The sequence below is a fragment of the Pogonomyrmex barbatus genome, unplaced genomic scaffold, assembly GCF_055798465.1.
Source record: "Pogonomyrmex barbatus isolate J1 unplaced genomic scaffold, ASM5579846v1 scaffold14, whole genome shotgun sequence".
Taxonomy (NCBI): Eukaryota; Metazoa; Arthropoda; class Insecta; order Hymenoptera; family Formicidae; genus Pogonomyrmex; species Pogonomyrmex barbatus.
In genome coordinates this window covers 7274402-7296687 of record NW_028297110.1, presented here as the reverse complement: position 1 = coordinate 7296687, position 22286 = coordinate 7274402, and the positions used below count along the sequence as shown (strand labels likewise).

The window sequence follows — 22286 nt, the reverse complement described above, 5'->3', positions numbered from 1 at the left end:
TCACGTCTGTCGCGGTCCGAATTAGAAAAGACAACTGTATTAAGTGTTAATAAAATTTATTAAAATAAAATTGAAGTGGTGAGTGCTTCATCCCCGCCGACTCCTGGACCGATCCTCCGAAACGACCCGCACAACAATTCTGATGGCAGCGGTGGGATCGTTTCGCAGCTATACCCAGTCATTTGGAAGGAACAAACGATCGGAATTCAAGGAAAAGGCCGGAAAAGAAGTCGACATCCCTGCAGCGAGAAAGAGCCAGTAGAGCCACAACGCAGAGCATATCAGTGACACCGGAGAAGCCACGACCTACCGCAACAGCCAGCGTCGCGTCACAAACATGCGAATTGCGAGCGTAATGTAAGTGTATAGAAAAATAAGCCAAGCGCATTAGATAGCAAGAGAAGCGTGTAGGTAGATGTCGAACGAAGGAGTTAACCAAACTCCTGCCCAAAGAAACACGTCGTGGCTACATAGTGCGTCAGCCAGCCGAGCGCTCAGCCCGAGCCCTCCGAGCCTTGAGCAGACGGAAAATTCACGCGATCCGCGCGATAACGTACGCCGCGATTTAAGTAATTATTATTTTGACGATAGTCTGACGAGTCAACCGGAATTACATCCGAACATTGTAATTGAACGCGTGTTTTCGCTTAGTGACATAGATAATAGCCTACTACCGAGTAGTGAGAGACGCGACGACGCTCTATTACAACCAACAGACGCAAGATCTGACCATAGCGACGGCACAAACGTAAGTAATCCTAGCCGCGGAGAGTTCTCATTGACATCTTACGATAGTAGCGTGTTCGATCCAACCGAATTTTACACCGCTTCACGAAACATAAATCCAGCGGAAATGGCAAATCAACCCTCGGGCACACCGTTAAAATCGATCGCGGAAGAACAACAAGTAGTAAACAAAGAATTGGACGACGAAGTAAAAAGGATGAGAGCCACTTTAAGCCAGGCGCACTGGAAATCTGACCCGGCGGAATCTTCGCACGACGCGCGAGATGCAATGTTGGTCGAATTGCTAGAAGGCATGCGAGCACTACAGGGCCGCATAAGCCAACTAGAAGTCGTTAATTACGATCGGAGTGCAGAAAATGACGAACCGATAGAAATGACATACGGGCGTACACGAGACGATGTCCGAAATTCGCGAGATCCCGCACATACGTTTATGAAATTGAAAGAAGCCCGCGATATGATTCCGGAAATGGACGGATCATCGCGGAACCAAGTTCAAAAATTTTTAAATGCAAGCACGTACGCGATGAGCGAAATAAATCCTGCCGACGAAAAATCATTATTAAAAGCGATCCTGTGCACGAAACTAACAGGGAAAGCCATGCACGATTTCCAAACAAGGGATATACGCACGTTCATGCAACTGAAGCGCGAGATCGAGATGTGCTATTTGGCAAAACGTAGCACTACGCACATTCAGCGAGAGTTTAATATAACCCGTCAAAAACCCGGGGAAAGCGCGCGAGAATACGGACTCCGCGTTGACAAACTAGCAATGGAACTCTATCAATCTATGGTAGAAGGACGCGAGCACACCGCGGAACAATGAAAGGCAATCCTAGATACGATACAAGAATTAGCCCTAGAAAATTTCCAACTAGGATTACGTGACGAGATACAAACAATAGTACGATCCAGGAACTATACGAATTTAACAGCCGCGATGCTAGGCGCGACAGCCGAAGAAAAATTAAAAGGTAGCCAACCTATAAAAATGTATAATAACGAGAAAGCTAGAAGCAACCAAGAACAGTATAGAAACCGCAATCAAAAACTGGAGTGCCACAAATGCGGTAGGCCAGGACATTTGGCGCGCGACTGTCGTTCAAGCCGATATACAAATAAATATCCGCTACCGCGAACCGAACGACCGACGAACGTAAATAATATCGAGAAATACTGCTCGTACTGCAAAAAGGCAGGTCATAAACGCGACGAATGCTGGTCACTGAATGGCCACCTGAGAAAGGGGCAACCGAGACGCACGAGACAGGATAATGAAAAAGAGCGACAAATAAATACCGCTGTAATAATGAGAAAGAATAAGCAGCAAAGGGAGAGCGATGACCTATCGTTCACAAGCAGTGGCGACGACGAAGAAGAAGAGAAACCGAGAACAAAGATAACGCGAACCGTACGCGAGCATCAAGTGACACAGGTGAATACGCCTCACACAAACGCCACGTTAGACTTGATTACCCTGCCGATGCGAGAGACAAAAAAGGGAAAAACAAGTTTCCTCCTCGATACAGGCGCCACTTTGACATTAATAAAAGTGGGAAATCTAAAGGGAAACACACTAATGCGCGAAGAACGTTTAGCCCTAACCGGAGTTACGGGCCACAAGATACACACACTCGGAAAGATAAGAGCAACGATAACGCTAGGAGACCGAGAGATACGGCACACTATGTACGTGGTAAGAGATGACTTCCCAATAAATTATGAAGAGATACTGGGACTAGACTTTTTGAATAAACAACAAGCGAAATGCGATCATGGGAAAAAACAAGTCCGTATTGGCAACACAACTTTCAAACTCTATCCGTACAAGAAAACCATGCTAACGCCTCGCAATGAAACCATAATTCAGGCAGTAACCGATCGGAATAGCATTGGAATAGTAAATGCAGTCGAAACCAAACCCGGAATCTTCATAGGAAATTGTTTGGTCATACCGGAAGAAAACGTATGTCCAATAAGTGTGATAAATACCACAGAAGAATCCGTGGAGATAACAACGCCGCTAGTCACGGTGGACGAGATAAAGACAAAAGACGCCGCATACATGTATACCATGGAGGTGTCAAGTAACGAAACAAGCGACGAGCCCATTCAAGCTCGTAAGGAAAAACTGCACCGACAAATGCGAACCGAGCATTTAAATAAAGAGGAAAAGAAAACCTTGCACCAGATTTGCGAAGATTTCTGTGATATCTTCCACCTAGAAAACGATCGCCTATCGTATACTAATGCAGTAGCACATGAAATAAATACGCGAGCAGATAGCGCGCCGGTGAATGTCCGACCATATAGATTACCAGAGAAGCACAAGGCAGAAGTAAATAAACAGATAGCGAAAATGCTAGACGACGAGATAATCCGTCCCAGCACGAGTCAGTGGAACGCACCCTTACTAGTAGTACCAAAGAAATTAGACGCATCTGGAGAGCGAAAATTACGAATAGTTGTGGACTTTCGGAAATTAAATGACTTAACAATCGGCGATTCTTTCCCGCTCCCGAATATCACTGATATACTAGATCAACTAGGAAACGCGAAATATTTTACAACATTGGATTTAGCATCGGGATACCATCAAATCGCCATGCATGAGGAACACAAACAAAAAACAGCATTTTCCACACCTTACGGGCACTACGAATTTAATAGAATGCCCTTTGGATTAAAAAATGCGCCTGCAACATTCCAGAGACTTATGAATTCCGTACTAACCGGATTACAATCAAATGCCTCAAATGCCTAATCTATCTAGATGATATCGTAATATATGGACCAAATTTGAAAGAGCATAACAAAAGACTAATTGAAGTATTCAAAAAACTAAGAAACTACAATCTGAAACTGCAACCGAATAAATGTGAATTCTTAAGAAAGGAAGTGACATACTTAGGACACATTATCTCAGAAAACGGTATAATACCGGATCCTGCGAAAATAACGGCCGTAGCAAACTTTCCAATACCAAAACGGGTAAAAGATGTGCAATCCTTCATAGGATTAGCCGGATATTATAGAAGATTCATCGAGAATTTTTCGAAGATAGCAAAACCACTGACAAAACTAACAAAAAAGAATGAGAAGTTCGCTTGGACAGCGGAACAACAGAACGCATTCGAAACATTAAAAGAAAAGTTAACGACCACACCAGTTCTAGCTTACCCGGACTTCACTAAACAATTTATTGTAACGACAGACGCATCCGGATACGCCATCGGAGCAGTATTGTCGCAAGGGCCAGTAGGCCAAGATCGACCAATTGCATACGCAAGCAGAATTCTGAATAAAGCGGAACAAAACTATAATACAACGGAGAAAGAATTGTTAGCCATAGTATGGGCCGTCAAACACTTTCGACCATACCTCTATGGAACAAAATTTCAAATAATTACAGATCACAAGCCATTGATCTGGCTATTTAGTATAACAGACCCTGGTTCACGATTAATCAGATGGAGGCTCAAATTAGAAGAGTACGACTATGAGGTGATACACAAGGCAGGTAAAGGTAATACAAATGCTGACGCGCTCAGCAGAAACCCGATCGCGCCTGACACACAGATAAACAGCATCGAGCGCGACAAGGAAGAACGCGAATATAACAAAGAAGACAAGGAGCAAATAATGTACGAATATCATAATACCCCCCTCGGAGGACATCAAGGCGTAACGCGTACCGTAAATCGAATACGACTAATGCACAATTGGCACGGACTAATACGAGATGTGGAAGAATACATCGCCAAATGTGAATACTGCCAGAAAAACAAACTAAGCAAGAAAACCAAAATGCCTCTAGTACTGACCGACACGGCAGAAAGACCGTTTCAAAAATGCGCCCTGGACATCGTAGGACCACTCACGGTCACCATGAAAGGAAATAAATACCTACTAACATTTCAAGACGACTTAACAAAATTTAGTAAAGCAATACCGATATCAGACCAGGAAGCAAACACGATTGCCAAAGAGTTCACCACAAAAATAATATGCGAATTCGGAATACCGGAGACAGTACTGACAGATCAAGGAACGAATTTCGTCAGTGAAATGTTCAAGGATGTATGCACCCTCCTAAAAATAACGAAAATTCAAACCGCGTACCATCCTGAAAGCAACGGAGCAATGGAGAGATCGCACAGGACTCTGATCGAATACTTAAGGCACTATATAAATGAGGATCAAACCAACTGGGATGAATGGATCCCATACGCGATGTTCACGTACAATACGACACCGCATACAGCAACGGGTTATACACCTTTCGAATTGATGTACGGGCACCAAGCAACATTACCTACGGCCCTGGCAGCGCCGCCGAAACCATATTACACATACGATAACTACGCGCAAGAATTAAGAGAACGACTCAGAGCCACACAGAAAGTAGCAAAAGAAATATTCGCGAAGCAAAACAAAAGGCAAAAAACTATGCAGATAAAAATACGAATACAAAAATTTTCAAAGTAGGAGATAAGGTCCTCCTGCATGACGAAGCAGTGCGCAGAGGACGTTCGAAGAAATTGGAAGCACCATGGATAGGTCCATATCAGATAATCGAGAAAACTTCTGATGTCAATTACAGGATTAAACAGAAACGAAAAATTACGACGGTGCACGCGAACCGACTCAAATTATTCATCGAAGATTAGCGAACAACTGCAAACGTTACGAACAAACGGCAAGGTACTGCAGCACGCAGTAGCAAATCAAATAAAAGTAATCAACGCCACAATAGCGCACTTGGACGAATTAGAAAATACTCTAAATTATAATGAAAATCTGATAATGAGTGCGACAAAACGACTAGAACAACGATTGACCGAGTCAACACTACAGGCAGACGTAGACGAACACTTATTAATCCTGACAACGATAATGAACGATTTAACGAAGGACACGGAAAATGTAATAGACTACCTGACATACGGGAAAAACGGAATGATACCGACACGACTACTACTCATCAAACATATAATAACAGCCCTCAAAGAAGCGGCTACACAATTACAAATGGGATTACACTTTCCTTTTAAAATCCAGATTGAGCACTGGCAGACCATACACACATACATCACTTTTAGCGCATATTCAGATGGTCCATACATATACACAATCTTGCGATTTCCGGTAGTAGCATACCCTACATTTAAACTAGTTAAAGCAATACCGCTACCAGTACACGATCATGCGAATGTATTCGCCTACATAAGAATAAACCACCCCTTGCTAGCTATAGATAAAGAGAATCACCACTACAAATTACTAGAGGAAGTAGAGTTAGAACGCTGCATACGAGAAACAAACACATACACATGCGAACAGAACTTCGCGACATATTATGCGGAAACAATAGCACCATGCGAGGTGCAAATATATATACATACACCGGGACAGCTCAATTACTGCGAAAAGAATCATATGATATCTAACACACTGTTGTGGATAGCATTGACGGAGGAGCAAGCGTGGCTCTACTCCACGACACACAAGCAAGAAATTAGCATTAAGTGCGAAAAGCAAATAGAAGAGAAAATTATATTAGAAGAAACCGGAAACATAAAACTAAAAGATAATTGCAAGCTAATCACACCAAATGTAATATTAAAAACACGAAAAATTGAGGGAATAAAATATATTCAAAACTACTTCCCCGAATACAATATAACATTAGAAATAAAAAATAAAGACACCGATAAGAATAAGCTAGCGAAAACCGACACGTTACGACAAATAATTAAGAACCCCGTAGATTTAACCAAGTTAAGCATAAGTCTAGAAGAAATAAGAGAAACTCTAGAAGATAGCGATTATAATTTACTCAAAAATAAATACACTGTATACTCTATGGGAACAGGTACCTGCGTAATAATAATAACTATAATAGGATTAATAACATGGCGCATAAACAAAAACAAAAATAAAAAGCAGAAGAAAAGCGAGACCGCACAGAGGCGCCGCGACGATGCTATGTTATATTAGTCATAAGCACACGATTATATTACAGTCACGCGACAACATATGTAAACTAACAAGTAAGATCACCTTCCATCGAAGGGGGGGAGGGATGTCGCGAGCGCCGAGAATGCAATCACGCCCACCGCTGACAAAGCGGATTGCGGCAAGCGATACTTTATCCGATGAATTATTATTTTACCAAGCGATAGCGAAGTGTGCTAATCGCGCAAATATGGTGTAATCGTTCGACGTGAAGCAACTGTGAACCGGGTTGCGCGGCCCTTACGTGGAAAACCGCCGCGCGACCCAGAAATATACCGCGAACGCTGACGAACATGTTGATGACACGGCAAGGACCGGCCGCCCGGAACAGGATAAAAAGGGCAGACCGATATGAGGAGAGGACTGGTCGAGATCCGCGTGCCGTCACGTCTGTCGCGGTCCGAATTAGAAAAGACAACTGTATTAAGTGTTAATAAAATTTATTAAAATAAAATTGAAGTGGTGAGTGCTTCATCCCCGCCGACTCCTGGACCGATCCTCCGAAACGACCCGCACAACAGTATATTATAACCGTCGAAGTGCGGCACGTACTCGGTGGCTTCCCGGTAGGTAATCTTCGGAACGGCGGGCGGTTCGGCGCCCGACTCGTGATCCCCGAATAGCGGTGGCGTCTCACCGAACGGCTGGCCTGGCGGTAGGCTGGGGCTTCGCAATGGAGGGTCGCGGCGTATGTCCATTTCGCGTCGCATGCTATTTAATTCGGCGCGCAACAACGCCATCATATCGCTCATCTCGCGTAACGCGGCTCGGCCTTCCTCGGCATCGGCGCGGTCCCGCTGCAAAGCGGCGTTTTCTGCCCGAACTCGCTCCTTCTCCCGGTTTACCGCGTCGTGTCCCAGCCTAATTCTATCCTTCTCCCGGTTTACCGCTTCATTCTCTGCGCGGACTCTCTCTCTTTCCTTTTCTAACGCATCGGCGTCGGCCTGCAATTGCGCGGCACGCTCCTCTTGCGCGGCGCGAATCCTATTGAGCTCCTCCTCGGTCAAAGGTTTCTTGGGGTTATTCCGAGTATTCATATCGCTCTTTTTAGATTTTACCGGGGTGCGAAGCATAAGGTGCGATAATCACGGTACGAACGCTGGGTGGGTCGGTGAGATTTGCCGATATGTTCGACTCTCCCGATTAACGATATCCCACCGCTGTCACCAAATATGTTACGTTAAGACCGCGGGGACCCCTCCGATAATCTCAGCGGCAAATTATTGAAAACGCTCTCGAGGGATTTCAGCAAATTACACGGCTGACCGATTAACCAGACATCGAGTGATTATTTGACCGTGAGCGGATCAGTGAAACGGAGAAATTGGTTAGCCGGCGCGATAAAATGCCGTTGGGAGTGGGATTCGTCTCGTCAAGGTAATATCGTCCGCAGATGTTTTCTATGGTGTTATCTAATTCCCTGAGCACTTCCAGAGATACGATAAAAACCTCGGTGCAGTCAGGGCAAAGCTCGATGTCGCGGACTATTACAAGACTGGTACGGCAGCTATCACAATGATCCCGGGCGGAAGTGTACCTAAACTGGAACGCGTGGGCCAGTTCCAGACGATACGTAAGAGTCCCTTCTGGTATTTCTTCCTTGCATCGAAAGCAAAGATATTCGGCACTGTTAGGGAACGATTCGGCGATAACGTCGTCTACGCGTCGATATCCAAATGTGGTAAGGCAACGCACCATACTCATACGATATTTGTATACGGCGTCTGGGTGAGTGCGTGAGTCTCGTGGCTCGAGAAAAAAACAATGCGGTGTCACGTCCCAGCGCCGAGAGTACCTCTGGTCATATCTAATGTAAATTTTTCAAAAATTTTAATTATTTATGACTGACTGTATCAGGAGACAGCACAAACAAACCCTTCCTATACATTTAATAAAAGAATATAACGCTTAAAATTATTTAAAGGTTTATACAAAATGGCTCCTTACCACAACCTTATGGCGCTACTACAGCCTTAATGTTCCTAGTAAATTTTCCCTAGAACCTCACTAACAAAAAACAGAACATACTGAAATCACTTCTCCAGACTGTTCAGTAAAGTAACAAGAAAATAGAGCTTAATATCGCATTCTTATCTAAGCATTTCAACATTAATAACAAAATCTCAACAAATAGTAAATACTGAATAAAAAACAAATGTAGGAAATAAAACCTCGCCCACGTAATGCACGAAAATTATAACAAAACATTTACAAACACAATTACACAATTATCGGTACATTGTAATATCTTTATTACCAATTAATAAACAAAATCATATAATTATATAAATAACAAAATACCAACTAATTTCTTTATATCGTCAAATATAACTTCAGAAACTAAGAAGCTCTTGTATATCAAACACTTTCACTTTTATAAAAGTCATAATGACAATATAACAAAATCCATGACAAAACATTTATTCAACAGTTCACCTGATACATATCCTTATTTCAAGGATAAATTTTGTTGATGTCCTAATATGGATATATTTTCCTTGTATAAATACATTCTCCATCAAAAATCATTTCGAAAAACATAATTATAGTTTGTGGTTACGATTCCTAATTCTCAAGATATAAACAAAATTAAAGGTATATGAAAGCACACACACATATATACATATATACGTACATTATGCATTTCCTTATAAGATATAGTTTTCTTTATGAAATTATATAAACAACCTGGATAGAAACATATTTTATCTCAGAAAAGAAATTCTACGATTTAAATTTCGTTTAATAAAATTTATAAATAAATAAATTATTATATTAACAAATAATTATTATGAAAGATTTGGACAACACATAGGAAATCCTGCAACTTACCTCATTACACATACCTACCTAACTCGCACCATTTAGAAGATATTTAAACAATTATAAACTTCCTTACATACACTTACCTCAAAAACTCAAATCAGTTCAGGCAAATCTCCGTATATAAACCAGTTCAACTTCTAGAAACCTTCATCCTAGACTTATATTTATAATTGTTACTTCCCTTTTTTCATTAACACTAATCCTATGGCTATGACAAAAATCTTGAATATTAATATGCATGGAAAACTATCCTAACAATTCAACCAATCACAATCAGAGCCATTTCGTACCTGAAAACATTTAATAAATAATGTATTACAAATGTAAAAAGAGTTATACTGATATATTTTAGATATACTAATTATACGATGTAATCATTATTATTATAAAAATTGTAAAGTATATCTAAAACGATATTGCGATAATTAATATTTATTATAAAAGCTTAAATTCAAGCAAACTATATGTTTGTTAATTATAAGAAAGGAATTATTATAACGAAGTATAACTCTTTGAAAGCAAAAATAAGCCAACGTTAAATGTCAAGGCCGCCATAATATTTAGTCACAATTGTGACTCATGGTCAGTTTATAAGCGAAAGTAGGCCAACGTTAAATGTCAAGGGCGCCATAATATTTTAATATCACGAGTCATCGCTGACTCATAGCAAATGTAGACTAAATCGACCAATAGAAAACTATGGCAAGGACAACTAGAAGGTCTTAAATGCGTGAATCATAGCTGATTCATAATGAAAGTAGACTAACAATAGACTTTATTCAAACCTGTAGAATCATAACGTTGGAATTTAGGTCACCCCTACTTCCATGTTTTGGCAACATATAAAAACCTCAAGCAATGATACCTTTGAGCATTCACGCATGCATTCCCTCGCACTCGCACATTTTCCCATTTCGCACTTACGATTCACATCCACAGACACTTACATTTTATTCGCATTCGCACTTGTACGCGCACGTACATTTTTGCACTTGTACTTCCACTCGCATTCGCTAAATATATATATATATACTTATCATTTATAAAAGTGAATAAATTCCAATTCAAATACCACAAGTGTGATATTATATTATTCCTTATTCCCAAAATCGAAAACTCTTTCCTGAAAATAAAAGTCATTTCGACATTCCTGTTACCTACTTCCTTCGCAGTATCTAATCTTGAGGTTTTACCCTCTTAAACGCATGGAAAAGAATCTCACAAATAACGTGTGAGTGTAGCTGTCGAAGATCTGTTGATTTCGGCCCCGTCCGATCTACCAGGACCTCCCAGGACGTCACAGCGGGCACATTACGTCAAATAACGGGTGTTAACATTACGCGGCGAATATTCAACGTTAAATGGTATTTCGAAACTAGAATATTTCCATACGCAACGATAAAGTAGCTCAAAACCCTACATGCCTTAGGGGAAAGTAGCCAAGGGAGGCAAAAAAAAGGGGTCGATCGTAAAACCTTTCCGGTCGAGTGATGCAATTATGCGGCGGTCGCTCGACGCGAACAAACCGAATGATGCAACTCGAAAGAATCCTGAGCGCGACGAGTACACTTATATTCGTTTACATCTAATTTCTTTATACTCTATATTTCACTGGTGTAAACGTATGCCCGGTGGGAAAACGTGAAAGCAACCGGGAATAAAACTCGATGCATGATTCTCACTTACCTTTCGGTGTTTGCTCTGCGCAGATACTCTTCGAGGGAGATACGTGGTCGAAAACTGCTTCCTTGGTAAGCTGCTACGGGCACGGATGGGGCTGGTAAGGCGCTCCAGAGGCGATCATGCACGAGGAGTTCGTACTCGCCGTCGTAAGTCACTTCTTCGCCGATGATCGCATTGTGGTCGTAAATCGCGGCCACGTGGAGGTCGTATTCGAGTCGCCGAAGTGCGTTGTTACGACCCGCGCGATTTTTCCGTGCCTTAGGCATTCGGCAGAGGCTCTAGGCGTATATTATATTTAATTAAAAGGTGGGGGTTAGGATATTACATTCGGCTGCGAGCCAATTACGCATTACGGTTCGGCGTCGCGTTGGAATGCATGAGCTACCGCGTGCTCGAAGTCCGATGTTTCCTTTGTGATAAGTGCGGATGACGCACAACATCTTGCCCCCAGAAACGATCGGAATTCTTGCTTTAGCTGCTAATTATTCGGTAAAAGAAGACTTGAGTTATGATGAACGCCCGTTGCCTCTTTAGCCTCGCGAACACATCCGTTATTATCGGAATCTCGGAGACAAGGGATGAGATGATAATGAAGGACACGTGGCGTTAAATAAAAATCGATATATTTAGATATTCACTGAATTTACACTCACGAACAAGATGTACGGAATATTAACACTATATATATTAAACTAGAATTTGAAATATTAATAGGGTTTGAACTAAATCTAGAGATTGAAACACGCTTATACTTGAACGAGACAAGGATTTAGGAACGACGCTCGCGCGGTGTTCACTGGTCGACGACGCGCACAAGAGTGAACGAGTATGGCCGCGCTTTGTAACGCGTGCCTGCGGCGGCGCTGCTGCGCAACATGGCGGTAGCGTGGGCACGCCAACGCACGTGGCGCAAGATGGCGGATGGCGTGGGCACGCCAACGCACGTGGCGCAAGATGGCGGATGGCATGGGTACGCCAACGCACGTGGCGCAAGATGGCGGATGACGTGGGTACGCCAACGCTTGTGGCGTTCGCGGCGGTCATAGACTAGAGAGCTAGACCAGATGTACATATCTATAATGGTCGTTGGTCGGTCAATCAGCGCGCGGCTGACTGGAGATGATGCGCGCAACAGCAACGCGAGCCTTATTATAGTAATAATTTTACAATTAATTAGATTTATTGTTAGCATGATTTGTTATTGTTATTTATCATTTTATTTATTATTATTATTTAATTTTATTACTTATTTTAGGAAAAATGCTTACTATTATCGGTTATCTAATAATTTGCAACCTATGGGATTGCCTATATTATTATAATACTTATATTTATTATAGTGTATATTTACTGGCGGTAAGGCGCATCACGTGGTATGTCGACGGCAGGAGAGCCGGTTGTTGCCAACTTTGGCGGCTAGAATAGTGGCGCTTCTGCGCAGGTGGGATAAAAAGGAGAAGGAAAAATTTTACCCGTTGGCTCTCCTGACGTCACACGTTAAAATCAGGAAAAACGCGCGTTGTACACATAGATAAGTTAAAGCGACCGGGGAATCGGAGCCCCACCACAACTGACTCCCCACCAGACGGCACTTCGAGGAGTAAGGAGTGTGCTGCTTTAGTCAGTTACCGACGGACCCCAGACAAATCAACATGTCGATAATCGTTACCATCGCCTGCATCTTCTTACCAACAACAGTCTACTCACAGGATATGACTGTGGCGGAACGGGACTCAACATTACCACCCTCTCCCTCCTTGACGTAGGAGACTGCGACGTGGAAGATATCGAACCAGTTAAAACATTTGTCCATATACAGCTACTTCAGACAGCCGAATACGAGACAATCTCTGCATACCAATGCAAGGTTAAAATCGACCGAACAATATATTACTGCGGAATGCATTCACATGTCTCAATAGTAACCGAGGGTCGAAAACAATATGTAAAGGAAATTGGAGCATACAACTGCCAAAAGATACACGAAACCGGATCCTTGGCCATTGGCACCGCTTTCATTGACCGGCTAATAAATAACGCCACCAACCATCGCAGCGTAACACTGGCAGGACAAGCCTTTACTGATGGTCGCTGCGCAGGCACGCAATATACGGACGGCTACGGAACTTGGGAGAACGTTAGTGCAAGCCGCCGTCGAAATAACTCTACGCACGTTCACGATACCCTTTAAAAGATCGATAAGTAAAGTGAATCTGCCTTCAGGAACCCAATGTCCATCAGCGCAAGGAGGCTGCAATGACTGGCACGGAGACATTTTGGAATCTCCGCTACACAGATGATTGCCATTTCAACAAGTATGATATTTTGTACGAAGGTACAGCAACGAAATTATCACCAAAGAAATACAAGCAAGCACCCGAAATATATACAGTAACAACCAAGAATACCACCTTCGCATTAGCCAAAACTACAGAGACAAATCTTTGCGGATACAAGTTATACCACACGGAACACCCCAAACTACTCATTTTCGAGACGCAGCCTGGAAGATCTTTCCAGTCTAGAACTAAAACCTCTGTAGACAATTTAGATATCTTCTCATATGTTAACTCTAAGTTTGTATATGTAGAGAAGCATATTAAAACACAATTAACACGATTGTACAAGGATATAATGGAGCAAAAATGTGCCCTAGAGAAACAAATCCTGCCAAACGCCCTCTCACTATCCAGCATCGCTCTAGACGAAATGGCATTCAGAATCATGAAAACACCGGGATAACTGCAGTCACTGCCGGTGAAGTTATTCATATAATAAAATGCATACCGGTGGATTGTAAACTACGACGCACCGACAATTGCTACAACGAACTCCCAGTGACTTATCGAAATCACTCACTGTACCTACAACCAAGATCACGTATCCTCTCGAAGACGGGCACACCCAAAGACTGCAACGAGTTGCTACCCAATCTCTACAAGATTGATACCACCTGGTACAGATTGACAGGTAGTATAACGGAATCGCTACCCCGCCAACCATACAACCACTCACCAAATGTCACGTCCCAGCACCGAGAGTACCTCTGGTCATGTCTAATGTAAATTTTTCAAAAATTTTAATTATTTATGACTGACTGTATCAGGAGACAGCACAAACAAACCCTTCCTATACATTTAATAAAAGAATATACCGCTTAAAGTTATTTAAAGATTTATACAAAATGGCCGCTCCTTACCACAACCTTATGGCGCTACTACAGCCTTAATGTTCCTAGTAAATTTTCCCTAGAACCTCACTAACAAAAAACAGAACATACTGAAATCACTTCTCCAGACTGTTCAGTAAAGTAACAAGAAAATAGAGCTTAATATCGCATCCTTATCTAAGCATTTCAACATTAATAACAAAATCTCAACAAATAGTAAATAATGAATAAAAAACAAATGTAGGAAATAAAACCTCGCCCACGTAATGCACGAAAACTATAACAAAACATTTACACAATTACACAATTATCGGTACATTGTAATATCTTTATTACCAATTAATAAACAAAATCATATAATTATATAAATAACAAAATACCAACTAATTTCTTTATATCGTCAAATATAACTTCAGAAACTCTTGTATATCAAATACTTTCACTTTTGTTCCATTTTAATAATAAATATAAAAGTTAATAACAAAACTAATAACAATAGAAAGGATATGAATAAGGAATAAAAGTCATAATGACAATATAACAAAATTCATGACAAAACATTTATTCAACAGTTCATGATACATATCCTTATTTCAAGGATAAATTTTGTTGATGTCCTAATATGGATATATTTTTCTTGTTTAAATACATTTTCCATCAAAAATCATTTCGAAAACATAATTATAGTTTGTGGTTACGATTCTTAATTCTCAAGATATAAACAAAATTAAGGGTATATGAAAGCACACACACACACATATATACATATATACGTACATTATGCATTTCCTTATAAGATATAGTTTTCTTTATGAAATTATATAAACAACCCGGATAGAAACATATTTTATCTCAGAAAAGAAATTCTACGATTTAAATTTCGTTTAATAAAATTTATAAATAAATAAATTATTATATTAACAAATAATTATTATGAAAGATTTGGACAACACACAGGAAATCCTGCAACTTACTTCATTACACATACCTACCTAACTCGCACTGTTTAGAAGATATTTAAACAATTATAAACTTCCTTACATATACTTACCTCAAAAACTCAAATCAGTTCAGCAGGCAAATCTCCGTATATAAACCAGTTCAACTTGTAGAAACCTTCATCCTAGACTTATATTTATAATTGTTACTTCCTTTTTTTCATTAACACTAATCCTATGGCTATGACAAAAATCTTGAATATTAATATGCATGGAAAACTATCCTAACAATTCAACCAATCACAATCAGAGCCATTTCGTACCTGAAAACATTTAATAAATAATGTATTACAAATGTAAAAAGAGTTATACTGATATATTTTAGATATACTAATTATACGATGTAATCATTATTATTACAAAAATTGTAAAGTATATCTAAAACGATATTGCGATAATTAATATTTATTATAAAAGCTTAAATTCAAGCAAACTATATGTTTGTTAATTATAAGAAAGGAATTATTATAACGAAGTATAACTCTTTGAAAGCAAAAATAAGCCAACGTTAAATGTCAAGGCCTCCATAATATTTTAGTATCACGAGTCATCGCTGACTCATGGTCAGTTTATAAACGAAAGTAGGCCAACGTTAAATGTCAAGGGCGCCATAATATTTTAATACCACGAGTCATCGCTGACTCATAGCAAATGTAGACTAAGTCGACCAATAGAAAACTATGTCAAGGACAACTAGAAGGTCTTAAATGCGTGAATCATAGCTGATTCATAATGAAAGTAGATTAACAATAGGCTTTATTCAAACCTGTAGAATCATAACGTTGGAATTTAGGTCATCCCTACTTCCATGTTTTGGCAACATATAAAAACCTCAAGCGACGATACCTTTGAGCATTCACGCATGCATTCCCTCGCACGCACTCGCGCATTTTCCCATTTCGCACTTACGATTCACATCCACAGACACTTACATTTTATTCGCATTCGCACTTGTACGCGCACGTACATTTTTGCACTTGTACTTCCACTCGCATTCACTAAATATATATATATACCTATCATTTATAAAAGTGAATAAATTCCAATTCAAATACCACAAGTGTGATATTATATTATTCCTTATTCCCAAAATCGAAAACTCTTTCCTGAAAATAAAAGTCATTTCGACATTCCTGTTACCTACTTCCTTTGCAGTATCTAATCCTGAGGTTTTACCCTCTTAACCGCATGGAAAAGAATCTCACAAATAACGTGTGAGTGTAGCTGTCGAGGATCTGATGATTTCGGCCCCGTCCGATCTACCAGGACCTCCCAGGACGTCACAATATACACTCGCAATTTATATCAATAATCCAGTCAATTCATTCTGTAAAAAACAACACGCAGCCCAGTGCGAGCAGACTCGCTCCACGCGTAGCACGTCTCGCCTGCGACGTAACAATTGCAGATGAGATTATACCGGGATTTGCACTCTAGGCATATGAGGTTGGCAGAATTTGAATCGGTAGCTATGCCGACAAGACCATATCCGAATTCGACTACACACCGAGAGATACTTATTTGATGATTAAAGACGGCGGCCGAATGTGTTTTCTTTTGACGTGAGCCTTCCGATTGTCTTCTGCACATAACGCGATTCACAAATAGGAAATGGAAATTCACTTACCTTTCGTTGGCCCGGTTCCTGGATTCGGGCTTTTAATTCTCGCTGTCGGCCTGGCGGGTCTCGGGATGCACACTAGGATGCGGGGCGTCTGGAGACAACGTTGCTGGATTCGGGGGACTTGGAGCCCACAGGCTATTCTTGAAATGTCCTTCGTATTTTGGTTGGTAGATTTCTTCACACCCGAGCAATTCACTCAAATCACCGGTGAGCGCAGATTTAATTTCATATAGAGTTCGACGAATCGCACGCTGACGTCCGGCGCGGTTTTTGCGTTTATTCGGCATCGAAAGTGACCATGAAGGGAAATGTTGCTTCCCTTACAAGTTACGAATAAAAGATTGAACTTTCTATCGCGATGAGAACCTGTAGCCCTCTGTGGGGAGTAATGCGGGTGGACGCACAACTTGCTAGCCAAGAGGCGGGACAGGTTGTCGGATATCTTATAATTTGGCGAATTAAAATGCGTGAGAAGCGATGCCTCTCTTGGGGAGTAGTGCGGGTGGACGCACAACTTGCTAGCCAAGAGAGCAAGCACGGTCTCCCGGGTCGCTTATTATTTTGATTAAATTACGCGTGGTCACTCTACCTCGCGAACTCTGTCGATTGTACGTTTCGCTAGGATGGGTGGAAGGATTGGGATTTATTAATTGTTTGACAAACACTAATCACTTTTCACTTATATATATATATATATATTGTAAGGTATTCAAATACAAAATTAATTGATACAAAAATTGATTAAATTGTAAAACACGTTTAAAATTAGATTTATAAGAGCTTGAAATTGAATTGAGTTACGTTAGATTCACCAGCACTACAATAGAATTGGAATTGATTTGAGATTGAATTCGAGTTACTTCTTAATACTAGAATTGGAATTGAACTTTCTTAATACTAGAATTGGAATTGAAGAGGGAGTTCACGGACTGGAGGTCCTCTCCAGTCGGATTCGCGAGATGAACTGCCTACAGTCGGCCGTGCACTGAAGTGCTTCGATTCGGCGGCTCGAAACTGCGGCGACGCTATGGTGGGGTGCGCGCTTGATGTGGGAGGCGCTGGTGGTGGGAGTGCGGCGCTCGCGTGGGAGGATCGAGGATCGCCATGGTGGGGCTCGTGGTAGCCTAGGGACGTATCACATCTGTTCTTTGCTTCACGTTATAAAGATTTATCATTGTAAAATTGAAAAGGGTAATACCCTTACAATAGAAAATAAAATTATTAATTATTCTGACGCGACAGACGTGACACAATCAACTACAATTCACAACTGTCTTAAGGCATTACATTAATGTTGGGACTACTCGGAAAGAAAGGCTTTGCAATTTTTGCGGTACTAAATTAGCTCTCTGGCGTGAGGTAACTGACTGCGATCCCTGCTCCGAAGTATTTGCGGCATTCTTAGAATTTTTACGCGAAGAAAATACTTCTTTTTACGCACTGCCAAATCCTATCGTCATTGACGTAGATGCAGAGATAGGACTGCATGACATCATTTTCTTTAGGAGACTGTCGACTTTTTTACACGGTCTATACACTCGCAATTTATGTCAATAATCCAGTCAATTCATTCTGTAAAAACCAACACGCAGCTCAGTGCGAGCAGACTCGTCCCACGCGTAGCACGTCTCGCCTGCGACGTAACACCGGTTAAATAAGCTAACGTGGGTAAAAGTCAGACAGCCTATGGTGCTGACAGATACGTCCGATCGAGCCTTCGATAAGATATCCATGGATATTATGGGCCCTCTCCCTATCACGCGCTCGGGCAATTCATATATTCTCACGATATAGGAGTCTCTTGACCAAACACTCAGCCGCCATCGCGATCCCGGGAATCTCCGCGATTGACATTGCGGATGCACTCGTTAATGAATACATTGCGTACACGGCGCGCCTAAGGCGATCCTTACGGACCAAGGCACACATTTCCTAAATTCATTAATGAGATGCATTGCACGGAAATTCAAAATAAAACAATTTAAGACCGCCGCGTATCGACCGCAATCCAACGGATCGGTCGAGAGATCACACCACGTACTATGGGATTACCTCAAACAATTTGTGGACAAAGATAGAAACTGGGACGAAATATTAAAATTAGCCAGTTTCTTGTATAACACTAGCGTGCACGAGGGCACCCGATTCACCTCCCATGAGTTCGTGTATGGGCGCCTCGCCCGCACATCCACCAGCGAGACCGTAGAATTTAGCGATAACAACGAAAGCTACGCAGAATATTACGCTGACCTAGCTGATAAAATTGGTAGGGCTCATGCGATAGCGCGCCGAAACTTAGATAACGCGAAGATCCGATCTAAAAGGTATTACGACCGACGCGTAAACGCATATACGTTTCGCTAAGGCGACCGCGCGTACCTGCTCAAAGAGCCGTGGGAAGACAAGCTGAATCCGCAATATACGGGACCTTATGTCGTAATCGAGTTAACAATCGATAACAATAATGTGAAACTAGAGATAAAGCGAGGTAAGTCCCGTGTAGTACATACGGACAAACTGAAGAAAGTGGGGAATTGGAGCCCCACCACGCGCCATTCCCCACCATCGTCGCCTGAACCGGAGGAGAGTGAGGGACACCGGAGCGACAGTAAAGCAGCGACAACGAACAGAACAACATGAGACCATTCCGACTAGCCGTTCTTTTAATTCTTCCAGTCTGCCAAGCCCTGCTAGGGTACGACTGCGGAGGCAACGGTCTAAATATAACAACCCTGTCGTTGCTCGACATTGGAACCTGCAACGTCGAGAGATTAGAACCGAGAAGCACAGAAACGTATATCCAGCTGATGCAATCATCCGACTACGATAGCGTCACAGCCTGGCAGTGTAAGCTAGAGATCGACCGGACGATATATTATTGCGGGATGCATTCCCACGTCTTAATCGTCACTAACGGGCATGAAAACTGCCAGCGCATCCACGATATCGGAACTCTGAACATCGGAACTGCAGTCGTGGATCGCCTGAAGGTCAATGCGACGAACCACCGAAGCATCACAATGGCCGGACAAATACACACAGATGGACGCTGCTCTGGAACGCAATATTCGGATGGGTTCGGAACTTGAGAGAATGTGGTAGTACAGGCCACGCTAAAATTAACACTTAGATCGTTCGAGTCCTCGTATAAGCGAACAACGGGCATGATCATCCTGCCGACGGGAACGCGTTGCCAGGCGCAACTCGGGAGCTGCATCGACTACGACGGGACTGAAACGTTCTGGACTTTGACGCCCGCCGATAGCTGCCATTTTAATCAGTACGACGTACTGTACGAGGGGATTGCCACTAAGTTGTCCCTTAGAGACAATCAGACGATACCGACAGTATATACACAGTAATCACGAAGGAAACTACCTTCGCATTAGCAAAAACCACCGAGTTCAATCTTTGCGGATATCAACTCTACCGCACTGAACATCCAAAGTTGATCATACTGGAAACACAGAAGGGGAAAACCTTCGCCGCCAAATCACGTATATCCGTGAATAACCTAACATATTCGCTTACGTGAACTCCAAGTTCGTGTACATAGAGAAGCACGTCAAGCATCAGCTCACTAGACTCTATAACGACATTATGGAGCAGAAGTATGCGCTGGAGAGGCAAATACTACAGAACGCCTTGTTGCTCTCTGCGATCGCTCCCGACGAAATGGTCTACATGGGTGATGAAGTCATCAGGATACACCGCCGTGACCGTGGGAGAAGTCATCCACATCATCCAGTGCGTACCGGTAACCTGTAAGTTGGGCACACGGAGACATGTATAATGAGCTCCCAGTGACGTACAAGAACGCCACATACTTTCTGCTATCTCGCACTAAAATACTTACTCGCAAGGGGACGCATAAAGATTGCAACGAGCTATTGCCCAACATGTATCAGTTAAATAATGCTTGGTATAAGCTAACCATCAAGCCATCGAAATCGCTTCCGCCTGCAGTTATCCAGCCACTCTCTACATCTAGGTGGAAGTACGTGAGTCCAGATGCGCTCGCCACGAGCGGAATTTACTCTGCTGACGACTGCTTGAGGGACTACATTATGTTCCCGGTCGAGAAACCATCCACGTTGAACACCATCGCGCGAGGAGCACTGGGACAAAACATCCCCGGAGGGAGCATCTCGTTAGCCAACTTACTCGACGAGGAAGCTCTCGATAAAATCGCTGAGAGCGCGGGAAAACGGATCTGGAAGGGCTTCATAACTTTCGGTTTTGCTAGCGCAGGGGTGCTAGCCATATTCGTGATAGCCAGGATGGTTAAGTTGATCATAGACACGATCATCCATGGATATGCGTTGCATAGGATCTACGGATGGAGCATCCATCTTTTGGGAGCCGTTTGGTCATCAATCACGAACCTGTTGCTGCACATGGCGAAACCGACGAACCAGCCCGACTCGCCCAGCATCGAACGCCTCATGCCACACCAAGCCGCGGACAAGCCATTCCCAGCCACCGCACCTCAAAAGGAAGGAAACGGAGGAACACGCGCGTTCCTACAGCGAACTGCGAAAATATTTAAGAGAGGACATTGTATAAAAACTGTTAGTGTGAACAGTGTTAGTGAATAAGTACGTAAAATAGCATACTTTTACCTCAATAAGAAACGCACAGGAAAATGTCGTGCAGGACGCCCGACATTTTCTTTCCGAGGGGGGAAGTGTGACGTCAGGAGAGCCAACGGGTAAAATTTTTCCTTCTCCTTTTATCCTACCTGCGCAGAAGCGCCATTATTCTAATCGCCGAAGTTGACAATAACCGGCTCTCCTGTCGTCGACGTACCACGTAATGCATCTTACCGCCAGTACACATATACCATAGTAAATATAAGTATTATATAGGCAATTTCACAGGTTGCAAATTATTAAATAACCGATAATAGTAAGCATTTGTCCTAAAGTAAGTAATAAAATTAAATAACAATAATAAATAAAATAATAAATAATAATAACAATTATCACCTTCCTTACTCATAGCATAATCACCGCCGCTAATTTACACCGTTAAATAATAATAATACTAATAGGTTAATAGTTAATAATTAATAATAAATTTAATGATAATAGTCAGATTAATAATTAGCATGTCAAATATAACACTTACATCAATAACAAAATTATGTTAACGATAACGATATTAATCTAATTAATTGTAAGATTATTATAAAGCTCGCGTTACGCGCATCGTCTCC

The 22286-nt window shown here is 41.9% G+C and overlaps 2 protein-coding genes across 2 annotated transcripts; one reads left to right on the top strand and one right to left on the bottom strand.

The window, feature by feature from the left end:
- Window positions 1–8247: 8247 nt before the first annotated feature.
- LOC148937464 (uncharacterized) lies at window positions 8248–11543 on the bottom strand. Its single transcript, XM_089073068.1, has 2 exons — window positions 11281–11543; window positions 8248–8367 (listed from the first exon to the last, which is right to left on the bottom strand). The coding sequence occupies exons 1-2, from the start codon at window positions 11541–11543 to the stop codon at window positions 8256–8258; spliced, it is 375 nt and encodes a 124-aa protein (XP_088929194.1). The 3' UTR covers window positions 8248–8255.
- A 9310-nt stretch (window positions 11544–20853) lies between these two features.
- Window positions 20854–21666, top strand: LOC148937463 (uncharacterized). The gene has a single exon (XM_089073108.1). The coding sequence runs from the start codon at window positions 20854–20856 to the stop codon at window positions 21664–21666; it is 813 nt and encodes a 270-aa protein (XP_088929234.1).
- Window positions 21667–22286: the final 620 nt, after the last annotated feature.